The 23,597-nt window shown below is 52.8% G+C and overlaps 1 protein-coding gene across 1 annotated transcript in view; it reads left to right on the forward strand.

Moving 5' to 3' along the window:
* The window catches only part of clstn2a (calsyntenin 2a), a 405,371-nt gene that overhangs the window by 363,862 nt on the left and 17,912 nt on the right, over positions 1-23,597 (forward strand). Inside the window, exons 11-12 of the mRNA XM_070884086.1 lie at positions 42-190; positions 1,789-1,997. Of these exons, the coding sequence (XP_070740187.1) occupies positions 42-190; positions 1,789-1,997 (358 nt within the window). The remainder of the gene's footprint in view (positions 1-41; positions 191-1,788; positions 1,998-23,597) is intronic.

Below are 23,597 nucleotides of genomic sequence, written 5' to 3' on the forward strand. Positions count from 1 at the left end.
AAGTTGGAGAATCCAACTTCATTTTTTTGTTTTTTTTGTAGTTTCACTTCAATCCTGCCCAGTCGATCCTGGTCATGGAAGGAGATGATATTGACACCATAAATCGAGGAATGCAGTTGGTAGCGTACATTAACTCAAGACAATTTCCAACTCCTGGTATTCGACGCTACACAATTTCCACTGAAGTCCAGTAGGTTATCTGTGAAATGTAATGTTTATTTTAGTCGGGGTAAACCCAAATTGTCATTTTATTTTCAGCATCAAAATGTTAAATGTATTCTTGTTTATTCCACTGCCAAAAATGTATTGTGAAAATTATATTCAAGTACATTTTTGCTTACTCTATGGTCAGTATGAATATTACAAATTTGAGTCAGCTGTAGCTCCCTTTTTGGGTTCAATGGCATCAATCACTCTCTTAACTGTCTCAGTGCCTTACTTTTATGGGAGTTGACTCACACAGCCCTTTATCTACTTGTACAAAGTGTACCCCAAGGATGTAACAACAGCCCCCCCCTTATAATCTGGACCATATATTTGTGTCTTTCTCACATGTATTTCTTCAATCATCTGAAGGCAATTGAGGGAACACTTAGTGAGATGAGAATTGATATGAATCATTAAGCTGATTTATTTGCCATCAGTTGAAGATGCAGAACATTTATAATTGGATTCACTTAGTTTCATCAATACAACTTACCATTGTGCAATAATATAAACATAATGAGTATAGTAACCTACCTCAATTCAGTGAGACATCTTGCTTGAGTTAAAGCAAATTTTCTAACTCCTTTCTCCTGCATTCCATCCTTCTCTTAGCCCTTTGTTTGCTTGACTGCTTTGATATTTTGGAGATCTCTGTTTTAAAAGCCTGACTCCAGTGTCAGCTTTTAGTCAAGCTGACTGCCCCCTGCCAAGAATGGAATCCAACAGCCTGATATGAAAATATCCTTGCTGAGTTCAAATAAATGGAGTTGTTGCAGCAGCAATGAGTGTGAATGATAACTGGAATGCCAAACTAGACAGTCACTGGCATGCTGGTTCAGACGCTCTGTTCAAAACTTAATCCATGTTTGCAAGTTCTGCTGTCCTGTGAATTTAATCCATTGAGAGCTAAGTGCTAAACAGTAGCATTTTAGCATTTATTACATGCCATGATGGCATAGTCTGAAAATCCTAAAATGTGACAATCAAGTATAAACATGGTACATGATGAGGCTTGCAGTTTATTTTTTATAAAATGCCAATGAGTTGAGTCTCCACAATTCATTAGCCATTTGAATTTGTGAGATGTACACTTAACATCACTTGGTTTATTCTTGTGTAATGGTTGAGATCTATTGTTGTATACAATCTATTAATAATGAACTTTGTGTCAGATGGACTACTAACTGGAAAGGAAACAATCAAAACAATAAAAATAGCTGCATTCCACTGTTTTTCCTACAACTTAGCTTTACCTGTATAATGTGACTATGCTGTTGTAAAGCCATATGTGTCATCAGAAGACAAGATCCATTAAAACGATAAACCTTAGGTACATTTACCATTTTAATCTCCCTAGAGATGGAAAATGACAGAAACCAGTGAATAGAATGTTTCAGTTCAGCAGAACTGGAAGACTGGTTGAAATACGGGAATTTAGAGAATTGCAAAGAATTTGATCTCAAGGTCCTGATCACAGTCTCAAGCAATTGCATGTAATTATAATCAACTTCCTTTGTAAAAATGTGCTTTAATCCTTAAGGTAGTGAATGTTTCACTCTGATGTTTTCTTTATCTCGGAAGGTGTTTCGGTGAAGACACTTGCATCAGTGTCTCAGATATCGCTGCATATATTGTGGTCCTTCAGCCTGTTGAACCAAAGATTACAGTTAGTGGGCTGGATCATTTCTCCAGACCAGCATCAGAATTTGAAAACAGCAGAGGTGTGGTACTCTTTCCAGGCCTCAGAATCATCAGCACAATCAGGAGAGGGCAACATGAAGATGGCAAAGGTTGGTTAAATTCATAACTTAGAACCAGAAATGGGTAAAATAAAGGAGGAGAGGAGTACCCATTGAGGTGAGAAAAATAGGAGAAAATAAAAAGGGGACAGTCAATTAAAAAGTCTTGAAATACCAGAACAAGTTTAATTAGATGCAAATTTGATTTCAATTTGCAAACTTTAATCATTTTAATCATCATTTCTGAGGATCAACGGGCCCAAGTTTCGGGCCGCGCCTAGAACGGCGCAGCCCCACCTGGACGCCCGTTTTTCGCGCCACAAAGTGCGCCTAAAAAAATCTTCCAGATTCTCCGGCTCCCTGCAGGTCCTCTGGCCCTCGTCACGGCGCAGCACGAACTGTGGGGGGCGGAGCTAGGTCCCTGCGCTGAAAACAGTGCCGGGACCTCTGCACATGCGCGCTACAGTGGGCGCGCATGTCCAGTAGCTCCAGGCGCCCAAAACTGTGTGGGAGGGGCCAGAAGCACGCAGCCCCTAGCTCTGGCCGAATGGCCTCACTGGGGCTGCGTGCATAAGGCTGCCTCCCACGCCCAGCTCCTGCTTCCTCCCGACCCGACTCGACTCCCGCTTCCCCCCCAACCCTCCCCCACCCCCGGACTGGACCCGACCGTGACACCGACCTAATTCCCGCTTCCCCCCCCGACCCCGGACCGGATCGGACCCGATCCCCCAGACTGGACCCGACCCGTGCTCCCCCCCGACCCGAACCGAACCGACCTCCCTTCCACCACCCCCCCCGACCCGACCCGCGCTCCCGACCCCACCCGGACCGGACCCAACCTGACCACCCTCCCCCCGCCCCCGACACGAACCAACTCGAACCGACCTCCCTTCTCCCCCTCCCCCCCCTGACCCGACCCGTGCTGCCGCACCCCCCCCCCCCCCCCGGACCGGCCCCGACCCGATCCGACCCGCGCTCCCAACCCCGACCCCCGCTCCCCCCGACCCGACCCACGCTCCCGATCCCGGACCCGACCCGACCCAACCCAACGCCACCTACCTGTAAATCTGGTGCTGGGGACGGGCCCGGCTGCCGGGCCTGGCCCGTTCAGCCTCCCCCCCCCCCGTTCAGCCTCCCCTCCCGTTCAGCCTCCTTCCCCCCTTCTCCTTCCCCCCTTCTCCTTCCCCCCTTCTCCTCCTCCCCCCTTCCCCCCTTCTCTCCCCCCACCCTTCTCCCCCCCCACCCTTCTCCCCCATCCCTTCCTTCCCCTCTGCCTCCCTCCCTCCCCTCCCCCTGCCTCCCCTCTCTCCCTCTACCCCCCTCCTCCCCCTCCCCCCCCTCCCCTCACTGTCAGAAACACAGACACTGACGGACAGAGAGTGAGAGACACAGACAGACAGTCAGAGAGATAGAGACACACTGTGGGGGCGGGGGGGCATCCCAGCACGCTGTTGGAGGGCTCCCGGTGCTGCAGTCGGTAAGTAGAAAATGTTTTATTTATTGATTTAAAAATTTTTTTATTTCTTATTAATATTTTTGATTGATTTATTGTTTGATTTATTGATGTTTTTATCATTTATTATTGATGATGGCTCTTTATTTGTAAAACTGAAGTGTTTAATGTTTGTAAACTTCCCTTTAAACCCCCCCCCCCCCCCATTCTCTACGCCTGATTTGTAACCTACGCCTGATTTTCTAAAGTGTGGACAAGGTTTTTTCGAGCATACAAAAATCTTCACTTACTCCATTCTAAGTTAGTTTGGAGTAAGTTTTCACTGCCGAAACTTTGAAAACATGCGTAAGTGGCCGGACACGCCCCCTTTTGAAAAAAAAATTCTGTTCCAAAGTGAAACTGTTCTAACTGACTAAAACTGGAGCAAACTAAATGCTGAGAATTTTAATTTCTAAGATACTCCGTTCCACACCAGTTGCTCCAAAAAATCAGGAGAACTGAGGCCAAAACTTGGGCCCAACGTGTCTAGTTATATTTTAAGAGATTCATCCCTGTTAATAGCATGCTTTGTATTAGGATCAGTTTTACAGGACGATTAAATTTGTTCTATCAAGGTTTGAATCTTGATTAGTTGAAAACTGAATTTTAAACATTTAATGCTATTATGATACTTGCTAGGAGTCACAATTGGAACAAGAACTCTCAGTGCTTTGATTTACTAACAGGCTACACTGTTGAATAGTAAGACCTAGGTCCTGCCTTGTGATCTTGACAGGTGGGTTCCTGATATCAGGGAGCCACCAAAGGTACATAATTTAATATGTTTTGCATTGCTTATGCTAAAAGTTTGGACATTTTAATAGCTTGCTCAGATTTTACCCCTGATTTTAACTGGGGCGGGACCGAGTGGGCAGCAAACCTTCCTAATCTTAGCAGTATGAGGCCTGAGAGATTTCCTATTCTGTATGCCCCCAGCCAGTTTCCTGCCCAAAACTGATGTAAAACTGTAGCTGACTAATGGGTAGGGTGGATGGGGCAGAGGGTAGGCGGGAGGCCACCACTGGGCACCAAAGGAACGTCCCCTGGAACCCAAGTAAGTCGATTGGGGGCGTGGGAACCCTGGGCAGAGGATGCCTAAACGTTCCTGTGGAGGATGGAGAAGCACTCCTGATTCTCTTGGCCCCACAAGGAAAGTCAAAAAAAGGTCAGAAGAGCTAATTGGGTCTCTTTTGGCCTCGGCTCTTCTTTCTGCTAGGTGGACCTGGACCTGAAACCGCTTCCCTGCTCAGGCCTGCAGTTCAAATAGCAGTTGGGATCCGATGACATCATCAAAGGCTGATCTGTTTATTACAAAAAAGGATCCTGCAGGTTCCCGGTGGGTGATCTTCAATTACCTGCTCACAATATCGCACTTGTCGGATTAGCATGGGATGTTGACGGGTGATTAGATGAGACCAATCTCGGTTTGAAGTATAGGATGAAGGCAAGACCTGAGGGCAGCAAACACCTTCACATAGTCGAAGTGCTGAGGAAAAAATGAGCTTGAGTCCTATTTTCAACACGGTGATAATGTAGGGAGCAGGAAGGGAGAGAGGTGAGAGAGATATAATTTATTTCTTGTAATCTGTCGGAGATGCTACAAGGGTTTTCTCAGATATGGGAACAATATTCTATTCTTGAATAGACGTATATAGAGAGCTAGGGGCCGAAATTGCCCTCAGCCGGGAATATGGGAGGGCACTTTGAATTAACCGGAAATTTACTGCCCGATGGGACTCGGAGTGAAGAGCTGGAAAATTCGTCTCTTTAACTCTGACATCGCCTCCCAGGGCTTTTGGGAGCTGTTTGAGGAGGTGTAGGGGCGTGTTTGCGAGGGAGCGAAGTGCTGTTCATCGCCGCTGCGGTGATGCCGTCAGTGCTCACACGTCGCAACATTTCTTCCCTTCACTTAAAGGGGAGGGATGATGTAAGGCCAACGTGCAGCCCACTGGGCCACCAGGGAGGGGTTTGGCCAGTACGGCCGAACCAGCAGTTGCCATTGTCGGGCCAACTCAGGAGTCAGCCGACAATTAAAACAAAATACAAAAGCAAAATACTGCGGACGCTGGAATCTGGAATAAAAACAGAAAATGCTGGAAATCTCAGCAGGTCAGGCAGCATCTGTTGAGAGGAAGCAGATTTAACGTTTCAGATCGATGGCCCTTTGTCAGTGTTCAAGGAACAAAAGGGAAGGTCTGTGATAGGTTGGAAGATAAGAGAGATTAGAGAGACAAAAGGGATGCTCGTCCAAATTCAAATGGTAATGTCAGTAGTTAGAAAAACATTGGTCAAGATAGGGTGTGAATGGTGGGATTATGACCAACTGCCATTAGCGACAAGGAGAGAAAAAAAGAAAGAAACAGGCACGGGGAGCGGGGGGGGGGGGAAGGGAGCCAAAGATTGGCAGCAGTTACGCTCTGAAATTATTGAACTCGATGTTGAGTCCAGAAGGTTGTAAAGTGCCTAAACAAAAGATGAGGTGCTGTTCCTCGAGCTTGCGTTGAGCTTCGATGGAACAGTGTAGGAGGCCGAGGACGGAGAGGTCAGATTGGGAGTGGCCCGGAGAATTAAAGTGACAGGCGACCAGAAGCTCAGGGTCACATTTGCGGAGTGAAAGGAGGTGTTCCTCAAAGTGGCCATCCAGTCAACGCTTGGTCTCCCCAATGTAGAGGAGACCACATTGTGAGCAGCGAATACAGTAACTAAATTGAAAGAAGTACAAGTAAATGGCTCTTTCCCCTGGAAGGGGTATCTGTAGCCCTGGATATTGAGAAGGGAGGAGATAAAAGGGCAGGTGTTGCATCTCCTGCGCTTGCACGGAAAGGTGCCGTGTGAAGGGGAGCGGGTGCTGGGGGTGACTGCGGAATGACCAGGGTTTCGCGGAGGGAGCGGTCACTTCAGAATGCTGAGAGGGGAGGGAAAAATGTGATTGGTGGTGGGATCACGCTGGAGGTGGCGGAAATGGCAGAGGATGATCCATTGAACGTGGAGGCTGGTGGGGTGAAAGGTGAGGACAAGGGAAACCCTGTCGTGTTTCTGAGAGGGAGGGGAAGGGATGAGAGCAGAGGTGCGGGAAATAGAACGATGTGATCAAGGGCCGTGTTAACCACGGCAGAGGGGAATCCTCTGTTGAGGAAAAAGGAAGACATATCAGAGGCACTAGTGTGAAAGATGGCGTCATCAGAGCAGATCAACGGAGACGGAGAAACTGAGAGAATGGATGGAGTCCTTACAGGATGCGGGGTGGGAGGAAGTGTAGTTCAGGTAGCTGTGGGAGTCAGGCTTATAGTGGATATTGGACGAAAGCCTATCCCCTTAGATGGAGATGGAGGAGTCGAGGAAGGGAAGCGTCGGAGATGGACCATGTGATGGTGAGGGAAGGGTGGAAATTGAATGCAAAGTGAATGACATTTTCAAGTTCAGGACAGGAGCAGGACACGGCACCGATACATTCATCAATGTACCGGAAAAGAGGTGAGGGAGGGGACCCGAGTAAGACTGGAACAAAGAATGTTCCACATATCCCACGGAAAGGCAGGCATAGCTAGGACCCATGTGGGTTCCCATAGCAACACCTTTAATTTGGAGGAAGTGAGTGGAGTTAAAGGAGAAGTTGTTCAATGTAAGAACAAGTTCAGCCAGGTGGCGGAGGAGGGTGGTTGGGGGATGGGGACTGGTTGGGCCTCTGCTCGAGGAAGAAGCAGAGCGCCCTCAGGCCATCCTGGTGGGGGATGGAAGTGTAGAGAGATTAGACGTCCATGGTGAAAAGGAACGGTTGGGGCTGGGAAACTTGAAAACTGTTAGTGACGGAGGGCATCGGAGGAGTCGTGGGTGTAGGTGGGAAGAGAGTGGACAAGGGGAGAAAAAATAAAGTCAAGATAGGAAGAAATAAGTTCTGTGGGGCAAGAACAGGCTGAAACGATCCTGTTTGTGGATCTTGGGAAGGATGTAGAAGCGGGGAGTACGTGGTTGGGGAACTATGAGGTTGGTGGCTTTGGAGGAAATATCTCCAGAGGAGATGAGGTCAGTGGGTCTGGGAAATTATAGCTTGATGTTCAATAGAGGTGTCATGGTCCAGGGGAAGGTAGGAGGAGGTGTCAGAGATTTGGCGATCAGCCTCTGCAAGGTAGAGGTCGGTTTGCAAAACAACAACAGCACCACCCTTGTCAGCAGGTTTGATGACAAGGTTAGGGTTGGATCTGAGCGAGCGGAGTGCTGCAAGTTCAGGGGGAGGTAGGTTGGAGTGAGTGAGGGGAGCAGAGAAATTGAGACGGCCGATGCCCCATCGGCAGTTTGCATGAAGAGATCTAGGGAGGGTCAGAGGTCAGAGGGAAGGGTCCAGGTAGAGCGAGAATTCTGAAAACGGGAGAAAGGGTCAGCTGTGCAGGGGAAGACTCCTGGCCGAAGAAGTGGGCACGAAGGCGAAGGCGGCGGAAAAAGAGCTCAGCATCGAACCTGTCATGTATTTAACCATTTTGCAATGACATAGTCATGTAACTGTAACTCATGTACACTGTACCTGTACTCTAGAAATGCACACCCTGACCACAGGGGTTGAACTTGCAAGAGACACTCCTCACCTGGGTTTCCAGGTATAAAAGGGAAGGTCCCACCCAGGGTCAGCACTCCTTGGTCCTGGGAATAAAAGTGAAGGTCATAGAGTGACCGTGTCTGATATATCTATGCCTCGTGTGAGTTTGTGGTAAGGTGCAGGGACACCACATTTGGCGACGAGAAAAGGGAATCACCGAACCACGAGGATGGCCACCGGTGGCACAGAGGAACGTTACTGTGTGGGTGAGGACTGGGACGACTTCGTGGAAAGACTCCAGCAGAGCTTTGTCACAAAGGACTGGCTGGAAGAGACAGCGGCTGACAAGCGGAGGGTGCATCTACTGACCAGCTGTGGTCCACAGATGTATGCGCTGATGAAGGACCTGCTCGCACCCCAAAAGCCGGTGGACAAGCCCTTTGAAGAGCTCAGCCAGCTGATCAGTGAACATCTCAAGCCGGTGAGTAGCGTACACATGGCCCGGCACCGGTTCTACTCTTACCGGCGTCGGGAGGGACAAAACGTCTCGGACTTCGTGGCGGAACTGCGGCGCTTGGCCAGTCTCTGTAAGTTCTCCGATGCCTGCAGGGGGGAGATGTTAAAGGACTTTTTCATCGAGGGCATTAATCATGCCGGCATTTTCAGGAAGCTCATAAAGACAAAGGACTTGACTTTAGAAGGGGCGGCGTTGATAGCTCAGACCTTTATGGCAGGGGAAGAGGAGACCAAGCTAATTTACGCGCGCAGCCCTGGTCCAAACGTGGCGACGGACCAGGGAGTTAACATGGTGAACGCGGCTCGGGACCCCGCAGGCGGGCAAGGACATTTCGAAACTGCCCAGGCAGCAACAGGCTCTAGGCTGGGCCCGCAACAAGGACAATGGAAAGGGGATCGGTAATTCACGCCATCTCGAGGAACAATGCGTCCCACGATGGGACCATTAACACCCACCATCAGAAACAGCCAAATGGGCAATCAGAGAGGAATGCCTGGTAATAGTCCTTTTGTTAACAGCAATCTCAATCTCAGCTCATGCCAGAGGTGAGCGGGTAGACACACTGCGAAAAGCTGCAGGTTCCAGCAATATACCTACAGGATTTGTAATGTCAGTGGATACTTGGCCAGGGTGTGCAAATATGCAGTAGTGATGCTAATCTGCGAGACAGAAAAACCAGACGATGCAGGATGAGGCCTGGGGTAAAGCCATAGATGCTGAAGTCCAGCAGGTTCATGTGGTTGACGTCCACAGCTCATACACTAAAACGCCACCCATGATGATAAAAGTCTTACTGAATGGCATCCCGGTGCACATGGAGCTGGATACGAGAGCTAGACAGTCACTCATGAGCGCCCAACAATTTGAGAGACTATGGCCACACAGAGCTAGCAGGCCCAAACTGTAACGCATTGAGACGCAGCTACGGACGTACACCAAAGGGATCATCTCAGTGCTGGACAGTGCAAACTTGGTGGTAACACACAATGGATTACAGAACCAGCTGTCACTCTGGATCATTCCGGGAAATTACCCCGTGCTTTTGGGGAGGAGTTGGCTAGCTGAGATGAATTGGAAATGGGGGTATGTGCACGCCATTTCATCCGTGGAGCGAAATTCATGCTCACAGGTCCTGCAAAAATTCGGGTCACTGTTTCAACCTGGTGTCGGAACGTTCAAGGGCACTAAAGTAATGATACGCATCACTCCGGATGCCAGACCAGAGCGGTGTCGTATGTGATGCGTGAAAAAATTGAATGTGAACTAGACAGGCTGCTCAGAGAGGGCATAATTTCGGCCGTTGAATTCAGTGACTGGGCAAGTCCCATCGTTCCCGTCCTCAAAGCAGATGGCTCGGTTAGGATTTGCAGTGACTACAAAGCCACCATCAACCGAGTATCGCTGCAAGACCAATATCCGCTTCCGAGAGCGGAGGACCTTTTTGCTATGCTGGCAGGTGGCAAGCTGTTCACGAAGTTGGACCTCACTTCGGCCTGCATGACTCAGGAACTGGCTGAAGAATCTAAGCTTCTGACCACCATCACGACACACAAGGGATTATTTGTCTACAACAGGTGTCCATTTGGCATTCGTTCGGCAGCAGCCATCTTTAAGAGAAACATGGAAAGCTTGCTCAAATCCATTCCTGGAACGATCGTATTCCAAGACGACATTCTCATAACGGGTCGAGACACCGAAGAACAACTCCACAACCTGGAGGAGGTGCTACGCCGATTAGATCGGGTAGGCTTGCGGCTGAAAAAGGCCACGTGTGTGTTTTTGGCCCGAGAGGTCGAGTTTTTGGGCAGGAGGGTTGCCGCAGACGGGATCCGGCCCACTGAACCAAAAAAGGAGGCCATCCACCGGGCGCCCAGGCCCGGCAACACGTCGGAGTTGCGATCATTTCTGGGACTTTTGAACTATTTCGGGAACTTTCTGCCGAATTTAAGCACATTGTTGGAACCATTACACATGCTCCTGCGAAAGGTTGTGAATGGTTTTGGGGGGACTGTCAAGAACAGGCTTTCAATAAGGCGAGGAACCTGCTGTGTTCCAACAAACTGTTGACGTTGTATGACCCCTGTAAAAAAACTGGTTTTAACATGTGATGCGTCATCCTACGGGGTTGCAGCAGGGTAACGATGACGGCCGACTCCAACCAGTGACTTACGCCTCCAGGTCGCTCTCCCAGGCAGAGCGTGGATACTTCCTGGTCAAGAAGGAAGCACTCGCGTGTGTTTACGGTGTGAAAAAGATGCACCAGTACCTTTTTGGTAGACAGTTCGAGCTAGGGACGGACCACAAGCCGTTAACATCTTTGTTGTGCGACAGCAAGGCTGTCAACGCCAATGCGTCAGCTCGCATACAACGCTGGGCCCTCATGCTGGCTGTGTATGACTGCAGGATACAGCACTGGCCAGGCACCGAAAATTGCGCTGACGCGCTCAGCAGGCTCCCACTGGCCACCACCGAGGGGCGTCGGAGCAGAGCGCCAAGATGATCATGGCTGTTGAGGCTTTTGACAATGCGGGCTCCCCCATCACAGCCCACCAGATCAAACTCTGGACTAACAGGGACCCCCTCCTATCCATGATCGAGAAATGTGTCCTGACTGGGGATTGGGCACCCGCACACAAGGCGTGCCCCGAGGAAGTCAGACCATTTCAGAGACGGATGGATGAGCTCTCCATCCAAGCCAACTGCCTGCTATGGGGCAGCCGGGTAGCCATGCCCCAGAAAGGAAGGGAAGTGTTCATCAGGGAACTCCACAGCGAGCACCCTGGCATCGTGTTAATGAAGGCCATTGCCCGGTCACATGTATGGTGGCCGGGGATTGACTCAGAGCTGGAACACTGGGTTCGCAGGTGCACGACATGTGCACAGCTGGGCAATGCCCCCAGGGAGGCCCCATTCAGCCCATGGCCCTTGCTCACCAGACCATGGTCACGTATTCACGTAGACTATGCGGGCCCGTTCATGGGGAAAATGTTCCTGATCGTTGTCGATGCATACTCGAAGTGGATCGAGTGCATCATATTGAACTCGTGCACGACATCCATCACCGTGGAGAGTCTGTGTGTGGTTTTCGTGACCCACGGCTTGCCGGACACGCTGGTCAGCGACAATGGCCCGTGTTTCACCAGCCATGAATTCCAGGAGTTTATGTCGGGCAATAGTATCAAGCACATCTAGACCGCGCCGTTCAAGCCGGCTTCCAATGGCCAGGCGGAACGGGCGGTCCAAGTCATAAAACAGGGCATGCTACGCATCCAAGGACCCTCCCTACATCCCGCCTATCACGCATCCTGCTGGCCTACAGGTCCTGCCCGCACTCGCTCACGGGAGTCCCGCCAGCTGAACTCCTCATGAAACGCACGCTCAAGACGCGGCTGTCCCTCATTCACCCAGCCCTGGCAGACATTGTTGAGGGTAAGCGCCAGTCCCAAACCGAGCTCCATGATCGAAACTCAAGGGGGAGGTGTATAGAAATAGATGACCCGGTATTTGTTCTTAACCATGCTTTGGGACCCAAGTGGCTTGAGCGCACCGTAATTGGCAAAGAAGGGAATAGAGTCATGGTGGTCCGACTAAACAATGGGCAGATATATCGCAAACACTTGGACCAAGTAAAGAAAAGGTTCAGCATAGACACGGAGGAACCTGAAGAAGAGCATGAGATGGCACCCACACCACTGCCAGCGGACGAGCAACAAAGACAGTCCTCAGCATGCACAGTCCCTGCGGCCAGCCCGAACAGGCCGGAATCACCTCAAGTGACAGAGACACGTGCCGAGGCTCAGCCACCAGAGCCACAACTGCGGCGCTCCACGAAGAGCGTCGACCACCCGATAGACTTAACCTCTGAAACTAAAAGACTTGAGGGGGGAGCTGATGTCATGTATTTAACCATCTTGCAATGACATTGTCATGTAACTGTAACTCATGTACACTGTACCTGTACCCTAGGAATGCACACTCTGACCACGGGGTGAACTTGCGGGAGACACTCCTCACCTGGGTTTCCAGGTATAAAAGGGGAGGTCCCACCCAGGGTCAGCACTCCTTGGTCCTGGGAATAAAGGTGAAGGTCACAGAGTGACCGTGTCTGATATATATATGTCTCGTGTGAGTTTGTAGTAAGGTGCAGGACACCACAGAACCGAGCTCAAAATTCATTGAGGTGGGGGTGTAAGGGGATGAAGCTCAGGCCTTTGCTGAGGACTGATTGTTCGGGGTCAGAGAACGGAAGGTCAGGGAGGATACTGAAAACACGGCAGGGGGTGAGATTGAAAAAAGGGATGGGATCAGAGGGAAGTGTGGTGGAAGAATTCCTGGCATTACCATTTGAATTTGGGCCATCATCCCTTTTGTCTCTCTAATCCCTCCTGTCTTTCAACCTATCACAGACTTTCCCTTTTGTTCTTTCTTCCCCTTCCCCTTTCAGTGCCTGTTAAGAATCTGTTCTTTTCGACCACTCTCCAGTTCTGACGAAGGGTCATCGACCCAAAACGTTAACTCTTGTTTCCTTTCCACAGATGCTGCCTGACCCGCTGAGATTTTCAGCATTTTCTATAATTAAAACAAAATGGCGGCCACGCCACTCAGCCACTGTCAGCTTCCCGCCTTGCGAAGCTGTCGAGAGCACCGACCAGCGATGGCCATGCTTCTGCGGGGCAATTTCCCCCGCGGGGCAGTAAGAGGTCGGGGCACCGGGCAGGGCGGAAACACGGGACACAGCAGAAACCTATTCCCGCCGCCCCCGGCTCAGAGGCAATTGCGGATCGGGTGGAAAGACTTTACCGCCATATTAGAGGCGGTAAATGGCATTGAAGAAGGGGGCAATTTCTCCCTTTTAGAGTTTATTGAGGGTAAAAAAACATGTTTGGTAAGATTTTAATTCTCACAGAGGGCACATAGGAAATTGAGAAGTAGTGATCAAGTCATTACTATATGAGAAGACTGAAGGTTTTGTGCATTCAAGGTGTGCAGTAGAAGGGAAGGGCCATAGCTTGGGCTATGAAACATGGCCACCATCAATACCTCTCTGAGATCTAATCTGGCAGGGAAATAATATGAGCTTCTCTTTTCCCCAAGAGGAAATATCTCGACCTCAAGTAGCCTTGAGGAGGAATTCATAGAATGCATACAGGATTGTTTCTTAGAACAGTATGTTACAGAACCTACAAGGGAGCAAGCTATCTGAGATCTGGTCCTGTGTAATGAGACAGGAATAATAAACGATCTCCTGGTAAAAGATCCTCTCTGAATGAGTGATCACAGTATGGTTGAATGTGTAATACAGATTGAGGGTGAGGAAGTAGTGTCTCAAATGAGCATACTATGCTTAAACAAAGGGGACTACAGTGGGATGAGGGCAGAGTTGGCTAAAGTAGACTGGAAACACAGACTAAACGGTGGCACAATTGAGGAACAGTGGAGGACTTTTAAGGAGCTCTTTCAGAGTGCTCAACAAAAATATATTCCAGTGAAAAAAAAGGGCGGAAAGAGAAGGGATAACCAGCCGTGGATAACCAAGGAAATAAAGGAGAGTATCAAATTAAAAATCAATGCGTATAAGGTGGCCAAGGTTTGTGGGAAACTCGAAGACTGGGAAAATTTTAAATTACAGCAAAGAATGACTAAGAAAGCAAAAAAGAAAGGAAAGATAGATTACGAAAGTAAATTTGCGTAAAACATAAAAACATAGTAAAAGCTTTTACCGATATATAAAACGGAAAAGAGTGACTAAAGTAAATGTTGGTCCCTTAGAAGATGAGAAAGGGGATTTAATAATGGGAAATATGGAAATGGCTGAGACGTTAAACAATTATTTTGCTTCGGTCTTCACAGTGGAAGACACAAAAACCATGCCAAAAATTGCTGGTCACGGGAATGTGGGAAGGGAGGACCTTGAGACAATCACTATCACTAGGGGGGTAGTGCTGGATAGGCTAATGGGACTCAAGGTAGACAAGTCCCCTGGTCCTGATGAAATGCATCCCAGGGTATTAAAAGAGATGGCGGAAGTTATAGCAGATGCATTCGTCTTATCTACCAAAATTCTCTGCACTCTGGAGAGGTACCATCGGATTTGAAAGCAGCTAATGTAACGCCTCTGTTTGGAAAAGGGGGCAGACAAAGACAGGTAACTATAGGCTGGTTAGTGTAACATCTGTAGTGGGGAAAATGCTTGAAGCTATCAATAAGGAAGAAATAGTGGGACATCGAGATAGGAATAGTGCAATCAAGCAGATGCAACATGGATTCATGAAGGGGAAATCATGTTTAACTAATTTACTGGAATTCTTTGAGGATATAACGAGCATGGTGGATAGAGGTGTACCGATGGATATGGTGTATTTAGATTTCCAAAAGGCATTCGATAAGGTGCCACACAAAAGGTTACTGCAGAAGATAAAGGTACGTGGACTCAGAGGAAATATATTAGCATGGATCGAGAATTGGCTGGCTAACAGAAAGCAGAGAGTCGGGATAAATGGGTACTTTTCGGGTTGGGAATCAGTGGTTAGTGGTGTGCCACAGGGATCGGTGCTGGGACCACAACTGTTTACAATATACATAGATGACCTGGAAGAGGAGACAGAGTGTAGTGTCACAAAATTTGCAGATGACACAAAGATTAGTGGGAAAGCAGGTTGTGTAGAGGACACAGAGAGGCTGCAAAGAGATTTAGATAGGTTAAGCGAATGGGCTAAGGTTTGGCAGATGGAAAAAATGTCGGTAAATGTGAGGTCATCCACCTTGGGAAAAAAAAACAGTAAAAGGGAATATTATTTGAATGGGGAGAAATTACAACATGCTGTGGTGCAGAAGGACCTGGGGGTCCTTGTGCATGAAACTCTTTGAGTCTACCTGTAAAACATAAAACATTTAAACCATGCCACCCGCCCTGGATGACACAGCAGACATTTACAAGGCCATTTTTTTCTTTTTTGTGTTTTTTTTTTGTGTTTTTCTTTTTTTTGGGGGGTTTTTTTTTGGGCGCTAAAATCACATTTTTTCCAGTGCCCCCTATAAAAGGGGAGGGGGACACTAAAAGCACCGGCAATTAAAACAAATTAAACTTTAAAACATAAAATCAAATTAAAATTTGGTTGCCGGGCGTGATGATGCACTCCAGTCCCTCCGGTGCCCACCTCTCGCGGAAGGCCGCGAGCGTACCGGTGGACACCGCGTGCTCCATCTCCAAGGACACCCTGGACCGGATGTAAGAGCGGAAGAGAGGCAGGCAGTCAGGTTGAACGACCCCCTCGACCGCCTGCTGCCTGGACCGGCTGATGGCACCCTTGGCCGTGCCCAGGAGCAGTCCTACGAGGAGGCCCTCGGACCTACCTGCTCCCCTCCGCACAGGGTGCCCAAAGATCAGGAGAGTGGGACTGAAGTGCAGCCAGAATTTCAGGAGCAGCCCCTTTAGATAATGAAACAGAGGCTGCAACCTCGTGCACTCAGTAAAAACATGGAACACGGACTCCTCCAGACCGCAGAAATTGCAGGCGGCCTGGGAGTCCGTGAACCGGCTTAAAAATTTGTTGCACGGCACTGCTCCGTGCACCATCCTCCGGGCCAAGTCCCCGATGAATAGTGGGAGGACTCCCGCATAGAGTGCCCTCCATCGGGGACCCCCGCCTCCTCCGGACGGCAAGATGGTATGCCATGGCGTGTTCGGACGGCCGGCGAGGATGGCAAAGTTGAGAGTGTGCAGGAGCAGCCCGTACAGGAAACCCCTCCGTGCGGAACTGAAAGGCACGGAGGGGATTTCCCCGAGGCGGCTCAAGTTGTGAGGCGCCCGCCCCCGAGGGAGGTTCCGGGATTTGGCGCCAATGAGGAATTCCGTCCGGACGGGGGTCAGTTCGGACGGGATCTCCCCACGTGCTTGAGCCTCCTCGATGCACCTAACAGAGTCCGGGCCCAAAGCTGTTTTTAGCGACTCGATGGCTTCGGCCGCGTGGCGGACGTCGGCTGAATTTAGGCGCCGCGCCAGCGTGCCTGGCGTCATCCAGCCCGCTCCTCCGTCATCGAGCAGGTCCCTGACCCTGGTCACCTCACCAGCCACAGCCCTCTCTTCCGACCGCCACATAAACCCTCGGTCGTGGAGATACGGATTCCCGAACAGCGGCTCCTGCAGGACAGCCGCCACTCCAGCCGGCGGAGAGCTGCGCTTGGTGGAGACTTTGTTCCAGACCCTGATGAGGTCCCTGTAAAAGACAGGCAGCTCCCGGAGGGTGGTCCTGACACCCCCCAAGTTCACAAACAGGAGCTGCGTGTCGTAATTGAGGTCGCGCTGCTGGCGGAAGAAATACGTCGCCAGAGCGCACCACCTAGGAGGGGGCTCGACGTAAAGATATCTCTGCAGGGTCTGAAGACGGAAAGCCGCGAGCTGGGCGCTGACGCACACCAACGACTGACCGCCCTCCTCAAGCGGGAGACTCAAGACCGCGGCAGAGACCCAGTGCTTCCTGTTGTTCCAGAAGAAGTCCACCAGCTTCTTCTGTATCTTGGCGACAAACGCAGGGGGAGGGGTCAAAGTGACCAGCCGGTACCACAACATTGCGGCCACCAGCTGGTTTATGACTAGCGCTCGACCCCTGTAGGACAGCACTCGGAGCAGTCCTGTCCAGCGCCCTAGGCGAGCGGCGACCTTGGCCTCCAGCTCCTGCCAGTTCGCCGGCCAGGCTCCCTCGTCGGGGCTAAGGTAGACTCCCAGATAGAGGAGATGGGTCGTGCTCCAGGCAAAAGGCCTGAGCTCCTCCGGCAGGGAGTCCACCCGCCACTGACCCACCAGGAGTCCGGAACATTTCTCCCAGTTGATTCTGGCGGAGGATGCGGCCGAGTAAATCTCTTGGCACTCACGCATCCTCCGCAGGTCAGCGGGATCCTCTACCGTGAGGAGCACGTCATCGGCGTAAGCCGAGAGGACGACCTCCACGCCCGGCCCTTGCAGAGCCATTCCCGTCAACCTCGTCCGCAAGAGGCGCAGGAAAGGCTCCACGCAGATGGCATATAACTGGCCGGACATGGGGCATCCCTGGCGCACCCCTCTCCTAAAGCGAAGGGGCGCCGTCAAGGACCCGTTAACCTTAATCAGACACTCCGCGGCGGCGTATAAAAGTCGGATCCGGGCGACAAAATGCGTCCCGAACCCGAAAGCGCGCAGAGTTCCGAGCAGATAATCGTGATCCACCCTGTCGAACGCCTTCTCTTGGTCGAGAGATAAGAAGGCGACCAGCAGACCAGCCTCCTGGGAATGATGGATGAGGTCCCGGACCAGATGGATGTTGTCGTGGATTGTCCGGCCCGGGACCGTGTAGGACTGGTTGGGGTGGATCATGTGGTCCAGCACGGCACCAAGGCGAGCAGACATCGCCCTGGCGAAGATTTTGTAGTCCGTGCTGAGGAGGGAGACCGGGCGCCAGTTCTTCAGGAGGCGGAGATCGCCCTTCTTAGGCAGCAGGACGATGACTGCCCTGCGCCAAGAGAGGGGCATCTCCCCGGTTGCCAGACTTTCCCCCAGGACCCGCGCGTAGTCGCCCCCCAGGACGTCCCAGAACGCCCTGTGGAACTCCACGGTCAGCCCGTCCAGCCCCGGGGATTTCCCCCTCGAGAGCTGGTCGAGGGCGCCGGTCAGCTCCGCCAGGCTTAGCGCAGCTTCCAGATTTTCGGCGCCCTCCGGGCTGACCTTCGGCAGGTCCTCCCACAAAACTCTACGCGCTTCCTCGCTGGACGGATCCGGAGAGAACAGAGCCCCGTAATATTCACGGGCCCTGTTGTTGACGCCCTCCGGATCCGAGAAGAGAGAGCCGTCGTCGGCCAGCAGCGTCAAGAGCTGCTTACGGACACTCTGCCTTTTTTCCAGCGAGTAGAAGAAGGGGGAGCCGCGGTCCAGATCCCGCAGGAACCGGATCCGCGACCTCACGAACGCGCCTTGGGACCCGACGAGCTGCAGGTCCTTCAGCGCGGCCTTCTTCGCTTCGTACACCGTCCGCAGGGCCGGGTCCTCGACGACTTGACCGAGACGGGATTCCAGGTCGAGCACCTCTTTTTCTAGGCGCCCGACCCTGGCCGCCCACCTCTTGGTCGACCCCCTCGCATACTCTTGACAGAAGACGCGGACGTGAGCCTTGCCCACGTCCCACCATAGCCTCAAGGAGGGGAAGCCCTCCTGCTTCCTTCTCCAGTCGGACCAGAATCGACGGAACGAGTCCTGGAACCGCACGTCCTCCAGCAGCCGGTTGTTAAAGTGCCAGTACGCGGACCCAGTCCTCGCGCGGAGCGAAGCGAGCTCCGCCCACACCAGGTGGTGGTCCGAACACGGCACCGGCCGCATGGAGGCCGCCGGGACGCAGGAAACGTACGCCCGAGACACGTAAAGGCGGTCGACTCTAGACCATCCTACTCCAGGCCTCACCCAAGTAAAGGCGCTGGAGTCGGGGTGGAGATTTCGCCAGACATCCACCAAGTCAAAGGACCCGACCAGGTCCCTCAACTTCTCCATCGTCGTCATGCACTGCGGGGCACCGGAGCGGTCCCTCGCCTCGAGGGTGCAGTTAAAATCCCCCCCGAGGACAATGCAGTCGCCGACGTCGACGGAGCCAAGGAGAGCGGACACCTCTTCAATGAAGCGCGTTTGCTGCGGGCCGGGCTGAGGGGCGTACACGTTCACGAGATGGAGCGGCACATCCCCCAGGCGAACCGCTACGTGCAGCGAGCAGCCTGGCACGGGCTCCTCGACCCCCAAGATCTCCGGCTGAAAATGCGGGCCCAGCAAGATGGCCACCCCACTAGAAGTGGCGGTGAGGTGGCTCATGCGGACCTCTCCTTGCCATTCCAGGAGCCACGTGGCTTCATCTCCCGGAACGGTGTGGGTTTCTTGCAGGAAGCACACCGCATATTTCCCCTCCCGCAGGAGCGAGAAATTGTCAAATCTACGGCGTGCCCCTCTGCCGCCGTTGATGTTGAGGCTGGCTATGGTTATCTTCATGGCAAAAGCATAGTGCAACCTCTACCTTAACCTATTGTGGGGGAGGGAGCGGAGTCTTTTGTTGAACTCCACTCCCTCCGCAGCCCAGCGAGGAGTCCCTCGAGCTCGCGCTGCTCAAGGTGTTGCGCCTTTGTCAAGGGCCCGCCCGCGGCCAAGGTTTTAGCGGCGGCGCGGACGGACCCCTTGATCAGCTCTGGCTCGGACCATTTTTCCAGGGCCAGTCGGGCTTGGTTGCAGTGACCCCGGCTCTGGGCCAAAAAGTCCCGGAGTTCCTTTGCAGGAATGAGGATGGTCTCAGCGGCGGCCGCGAGCAGATCCACCGCCTCGCTGGCGGTGGTCTCTAGATTTTCTCCCGCGTCCCCCACCGAGTCCCCGTCCTCCTCCGGGAGGTGGCCGCCAGCAGCCGGCCCATCGACCGCACATGGTACGGCAAATGACCCGGCCACTCCAACCGGCCCTGGTTCTGCCCCGATCCCACCCCCAGGATCGTCGGCAGAGGAGTCCCCACTGGGCTCTTTTAAAAATGGTGCTGGGTCGGGAAACGACAGCGGAAGGGGTTCCCCCTCCGCCCCCGGAACCGGGGAACAAGGAGAGACCCGGCCATAGGTAATCCCCAGGCCCTCCAAGTGCTCCAGCTCCAAAGTAGGGGGCGAGGGTGGGTGTTCCTCCCCCTCCCCGCTGCCACCCCCCGGCCCAGCATTTACAGTGTCATTAAAATCATTAATTTCGGTTTCTTCCGGGCTGAGCAAATCCCGGGGGAAGTTGGATATTGGCTGGGCGGGCTCAGGTACGGCCTTTTCGGCCCCGCCCGCCTCAGTCCCCGGGACGCCCGGCCCGGCGGCAATGCATTCCTCCGCGATCCCCACGCCCCCCACGACAGGCAGATCTTCCACGCCATCCCCGGGAGGCAGAGGCTGGGCAGCCTCGACTGTCTCACCCTCCCCGGGGACAGACTCCTCGCGCCTACAGCGCAGCTTGGGGGCGCTGGTGGGGGACGCGGGACACGCGGCGGGCACCGACTCCTCCGCGGAGGGATGTTGTTCCCCCTCCGCCTCAACGGAGCGGCACCTCCTTTTGTTGCTGGGGGTGCGCGGAGGCAGGGAGACCTCCATGTCTGCCGAGGCCTCCCGCTCCGCCCCCCCTTTTCCTTTTCCTTTTCTTGCCCGCGCCCGGGCCCCTCTGTGGTTTTGTTCAAGGGCTCGGGCACAGGCTCAGGGCACCCCGCGCTCGCCGGTGACTGGGTTGGGCCGAGCGCGGTGGTCAAACTTTCTGGCGCACCGAGGGGACCCGCCTCTAGATGTTTCGCCTTGTTCCGCGCCTTCTTTCCGGTCGGACGCTCTCCTTCCCCCCTGCCGGAGGCCATAAAAACAAAGGCCTCCGACGATGCCCGTGCACCTACGGCTCCCGGCACGCGGACGCAACTAGGGGGAGGGGTGGCGGTGGCGCCAGCCTTGGCCGCCTTCGGTGGTTTGGCGGCCTTGGAGGCAGGGCAGTTCTTGCGAACGTGCCCCACCTCCCTGCAGGCATGGCACCGCACGCCGTCCGACGTCCAAAAGACGCGGTAGGCAGTCCCCTCGTGCACCACATTAAAGTTCCCCTCCGTCGTCTCCTCCGCCGGACGAAGAGCTGGCGGCGGAAGGAGAACACGTGGCGCAGGCTGCTCTCCCTGAGGCCGAGCGGTATGGGGTTGATCCCCGACCTTACCTCCTCCAGTTGGTGTAGGTGAGGGAGGAGGAGCTCAGCGGGAACAAAGGGTGGGACGTTTGATATGATGACCCTCTGCGCGGTGGCCTCGAGAGGGTCCACCGGCAGGAACGTCCCGCCCACCGTGAGCCCCTTTTCGAGGGGCAGGGACACAGCCCGCTCCGACCCCAGGAAGAACACGGCCTTCCCAGACATCTTGGAGGCTGCGACAATGGCCGAGGGGCCGACTACCCCAGCCATCGCCCGCACGCACTCCTCGATGCTCATTGTGGGGTGAGTGTAGCTCTTGACCCCGTGTTTTTTAGTTATTAGTTTGAATGGTGGCAGGGCAGCAGGTGGCGCAGGAGGCGCCGTGGATGTGGATGCCGCCTGCGCATAAGTCCTAGCTGGCCCTGCCACCGGCGTGGATGGGGTCGCCATCACGGGGTCCCTTTAAGGGCTACACCCACCCCAAAGTCACAGGCCTTAATGGTCTTAATTGGCCTCGTATAATAAGACTGAGCAGAGGAGCTCTTAACGAGGCACACCTCTCCCCTAGTTGGCAATTGGGGAGGGGCCTTGCTCCCTCTGCTCAGTTGTTTTTTTTTTGTTTGTTTTTTTTTAAATTAGGAGGAAGGGCTCTCAGAGAGAGAGGGGAGAGACAGAGAGAGAGAGAGATAGAGAAAGGGGGTGCGGGAAAGAGGGAGGCTGCGAGGGCAGGTCTCCCCTCACAGCGATGGGTGGGTGTTTTTCTTGGGGTGCACTCCCCAGATGGCAAAAAAACAAAAACAAAACACAGTCTTTGGGATGGTCTTCAGGTGGGGGGAGAAGATGTCTTCACCTGGGGCAGCTAGAGCCACTAGGCACACACTCCTAACGATGTTTAAATGGGTGATTAAGAAACCTTCAGCCTGGTAGCTCCAGCTATCCCAGGCTAGGCAATGGCGGGGGGGGGGGGTTCAATTGTGTGTGGGGCCTAGTTGTAAGCAAGGCCCCCACACACACTTCCACACACACACACCCCCCGCGATGTTCTGGCCCTCAGTGGTCTTCTTTCCTCCCCCCCACCAAAACAACAAAGTCTTTACGGGGAAATGCACCAACACCCACCTGTAGAATGTTGTAGACTCTCCCTCCTTCCACACAGGTTGTTGTTTTTTTCCCCCTCTCTCCAACTCTCTGTAGTTGTAATGAATGATAAATTGTTTCTGTGCTCCTCCTCTCTCTCCGGATGTTGAATGGGTAGCAAGCTAGCCCTTTCCTCCTCTTCCTGGGCTGGTCTCAGGGCTCTCAAGACCTTCCAAGGCAGGAGCAAAAGCAGGAGCTCCTCTCCTCACTGCTCACTCAGCCCCTACTGATTAGGCCACGCCTCCACTGCTCCACCATTGGTGCATGAAACTCTTTTGAGTTTACCTGAAAATAACCATAAACATTAAACCGTGCCACCCGCCTGGGTGACACAGCAGACATTTTCAAGGCCCCTTTTTTTTTCCTTTTTTTTTGTTTTTTTTTGGGGGGCGCTAAAATCACATTTTTTCCAGTGCCCCCTATAAAAGGGGAGGGGGACACTAAAAGCACCGGCAATTAAAACAAATTAAACTTTAAAACGTAAAATCAAATTAAAATTTGGTTGCCGGGCGTGGTGATGCACTCCAGTCCCTCCGGTGCCCACCTCTCACGGAAGGCCGCGAGCGTACCGGTGGACACCGCGTGCTCCATCTCCAAGGACACCCTGGACCGGATGTAAGAGCGGAAGAGAGGCAGGCAGTCAGGTTGAACGACCCCCTCGACCGCCCGCTGCCTGGACCGGCTGATGGCACCCTTGGCCGTGCCCAGGAGCAGTCCTACGAGGAGGCCTTCGGACCTACCCGCTCCCCTCCGCACAGGGTGCCCAAAGATCAGGAGAGTGGGACTGAAGTGCAGCCAGAATTTCAGGAGCAGCCCCTTCAAATAATAAAACAGGGGCTGCAACCTTGTGCATTCCATAAAAACATGGAACACGGACTCTTCCAGACCGCAGAAATTGCAGGCGGCCTGGGAGTCCGTGAACCGGCTTAAAAATTTGTTGCACGGCATTGCTCCGTGCACCACCCTCCAGGCCAAGTCCCCGATGAATAGTGGGAGGACCCCTGCGTAGAGCCATTGGTGCATGAATCCCAAAAAGTTAGTTTGCAGGTGCAGCAGGTAATCAGGAAGGCGAATGGAATATTGGCCTTCATTGCTAGAGGGATGGAGTACAAAAACAGGGAGGTCCTGCTGCAACTGTACAGGGTATTGGTGAGGCCGCAGCTGGAGTACTGCATGCAGTTTTGGTCACCTTACTTCAGGAAGGATATATTAGCTTTGGAGGGGGTACAGAGACGATTCACTGGGCTGATTCCGGAGATGATGATAGATTGAGTAGACTGGGTCTTTACTCGTTGGAGTTC

This window comes from Pristiophorus japonicus, chromosome 6, assembly GCF_044704955.1.
Source record: "Pristiophorus japonicus isolate sPriJap1 chromosome 6, sPriJap1.hap1, whole genome shotgun sequence".
NCBI lineage: Eukaryota > Metazoa > Chordata > Chondrichthyes > Pristiophoridae > Pristiophorus > Pristiophorus japonicus.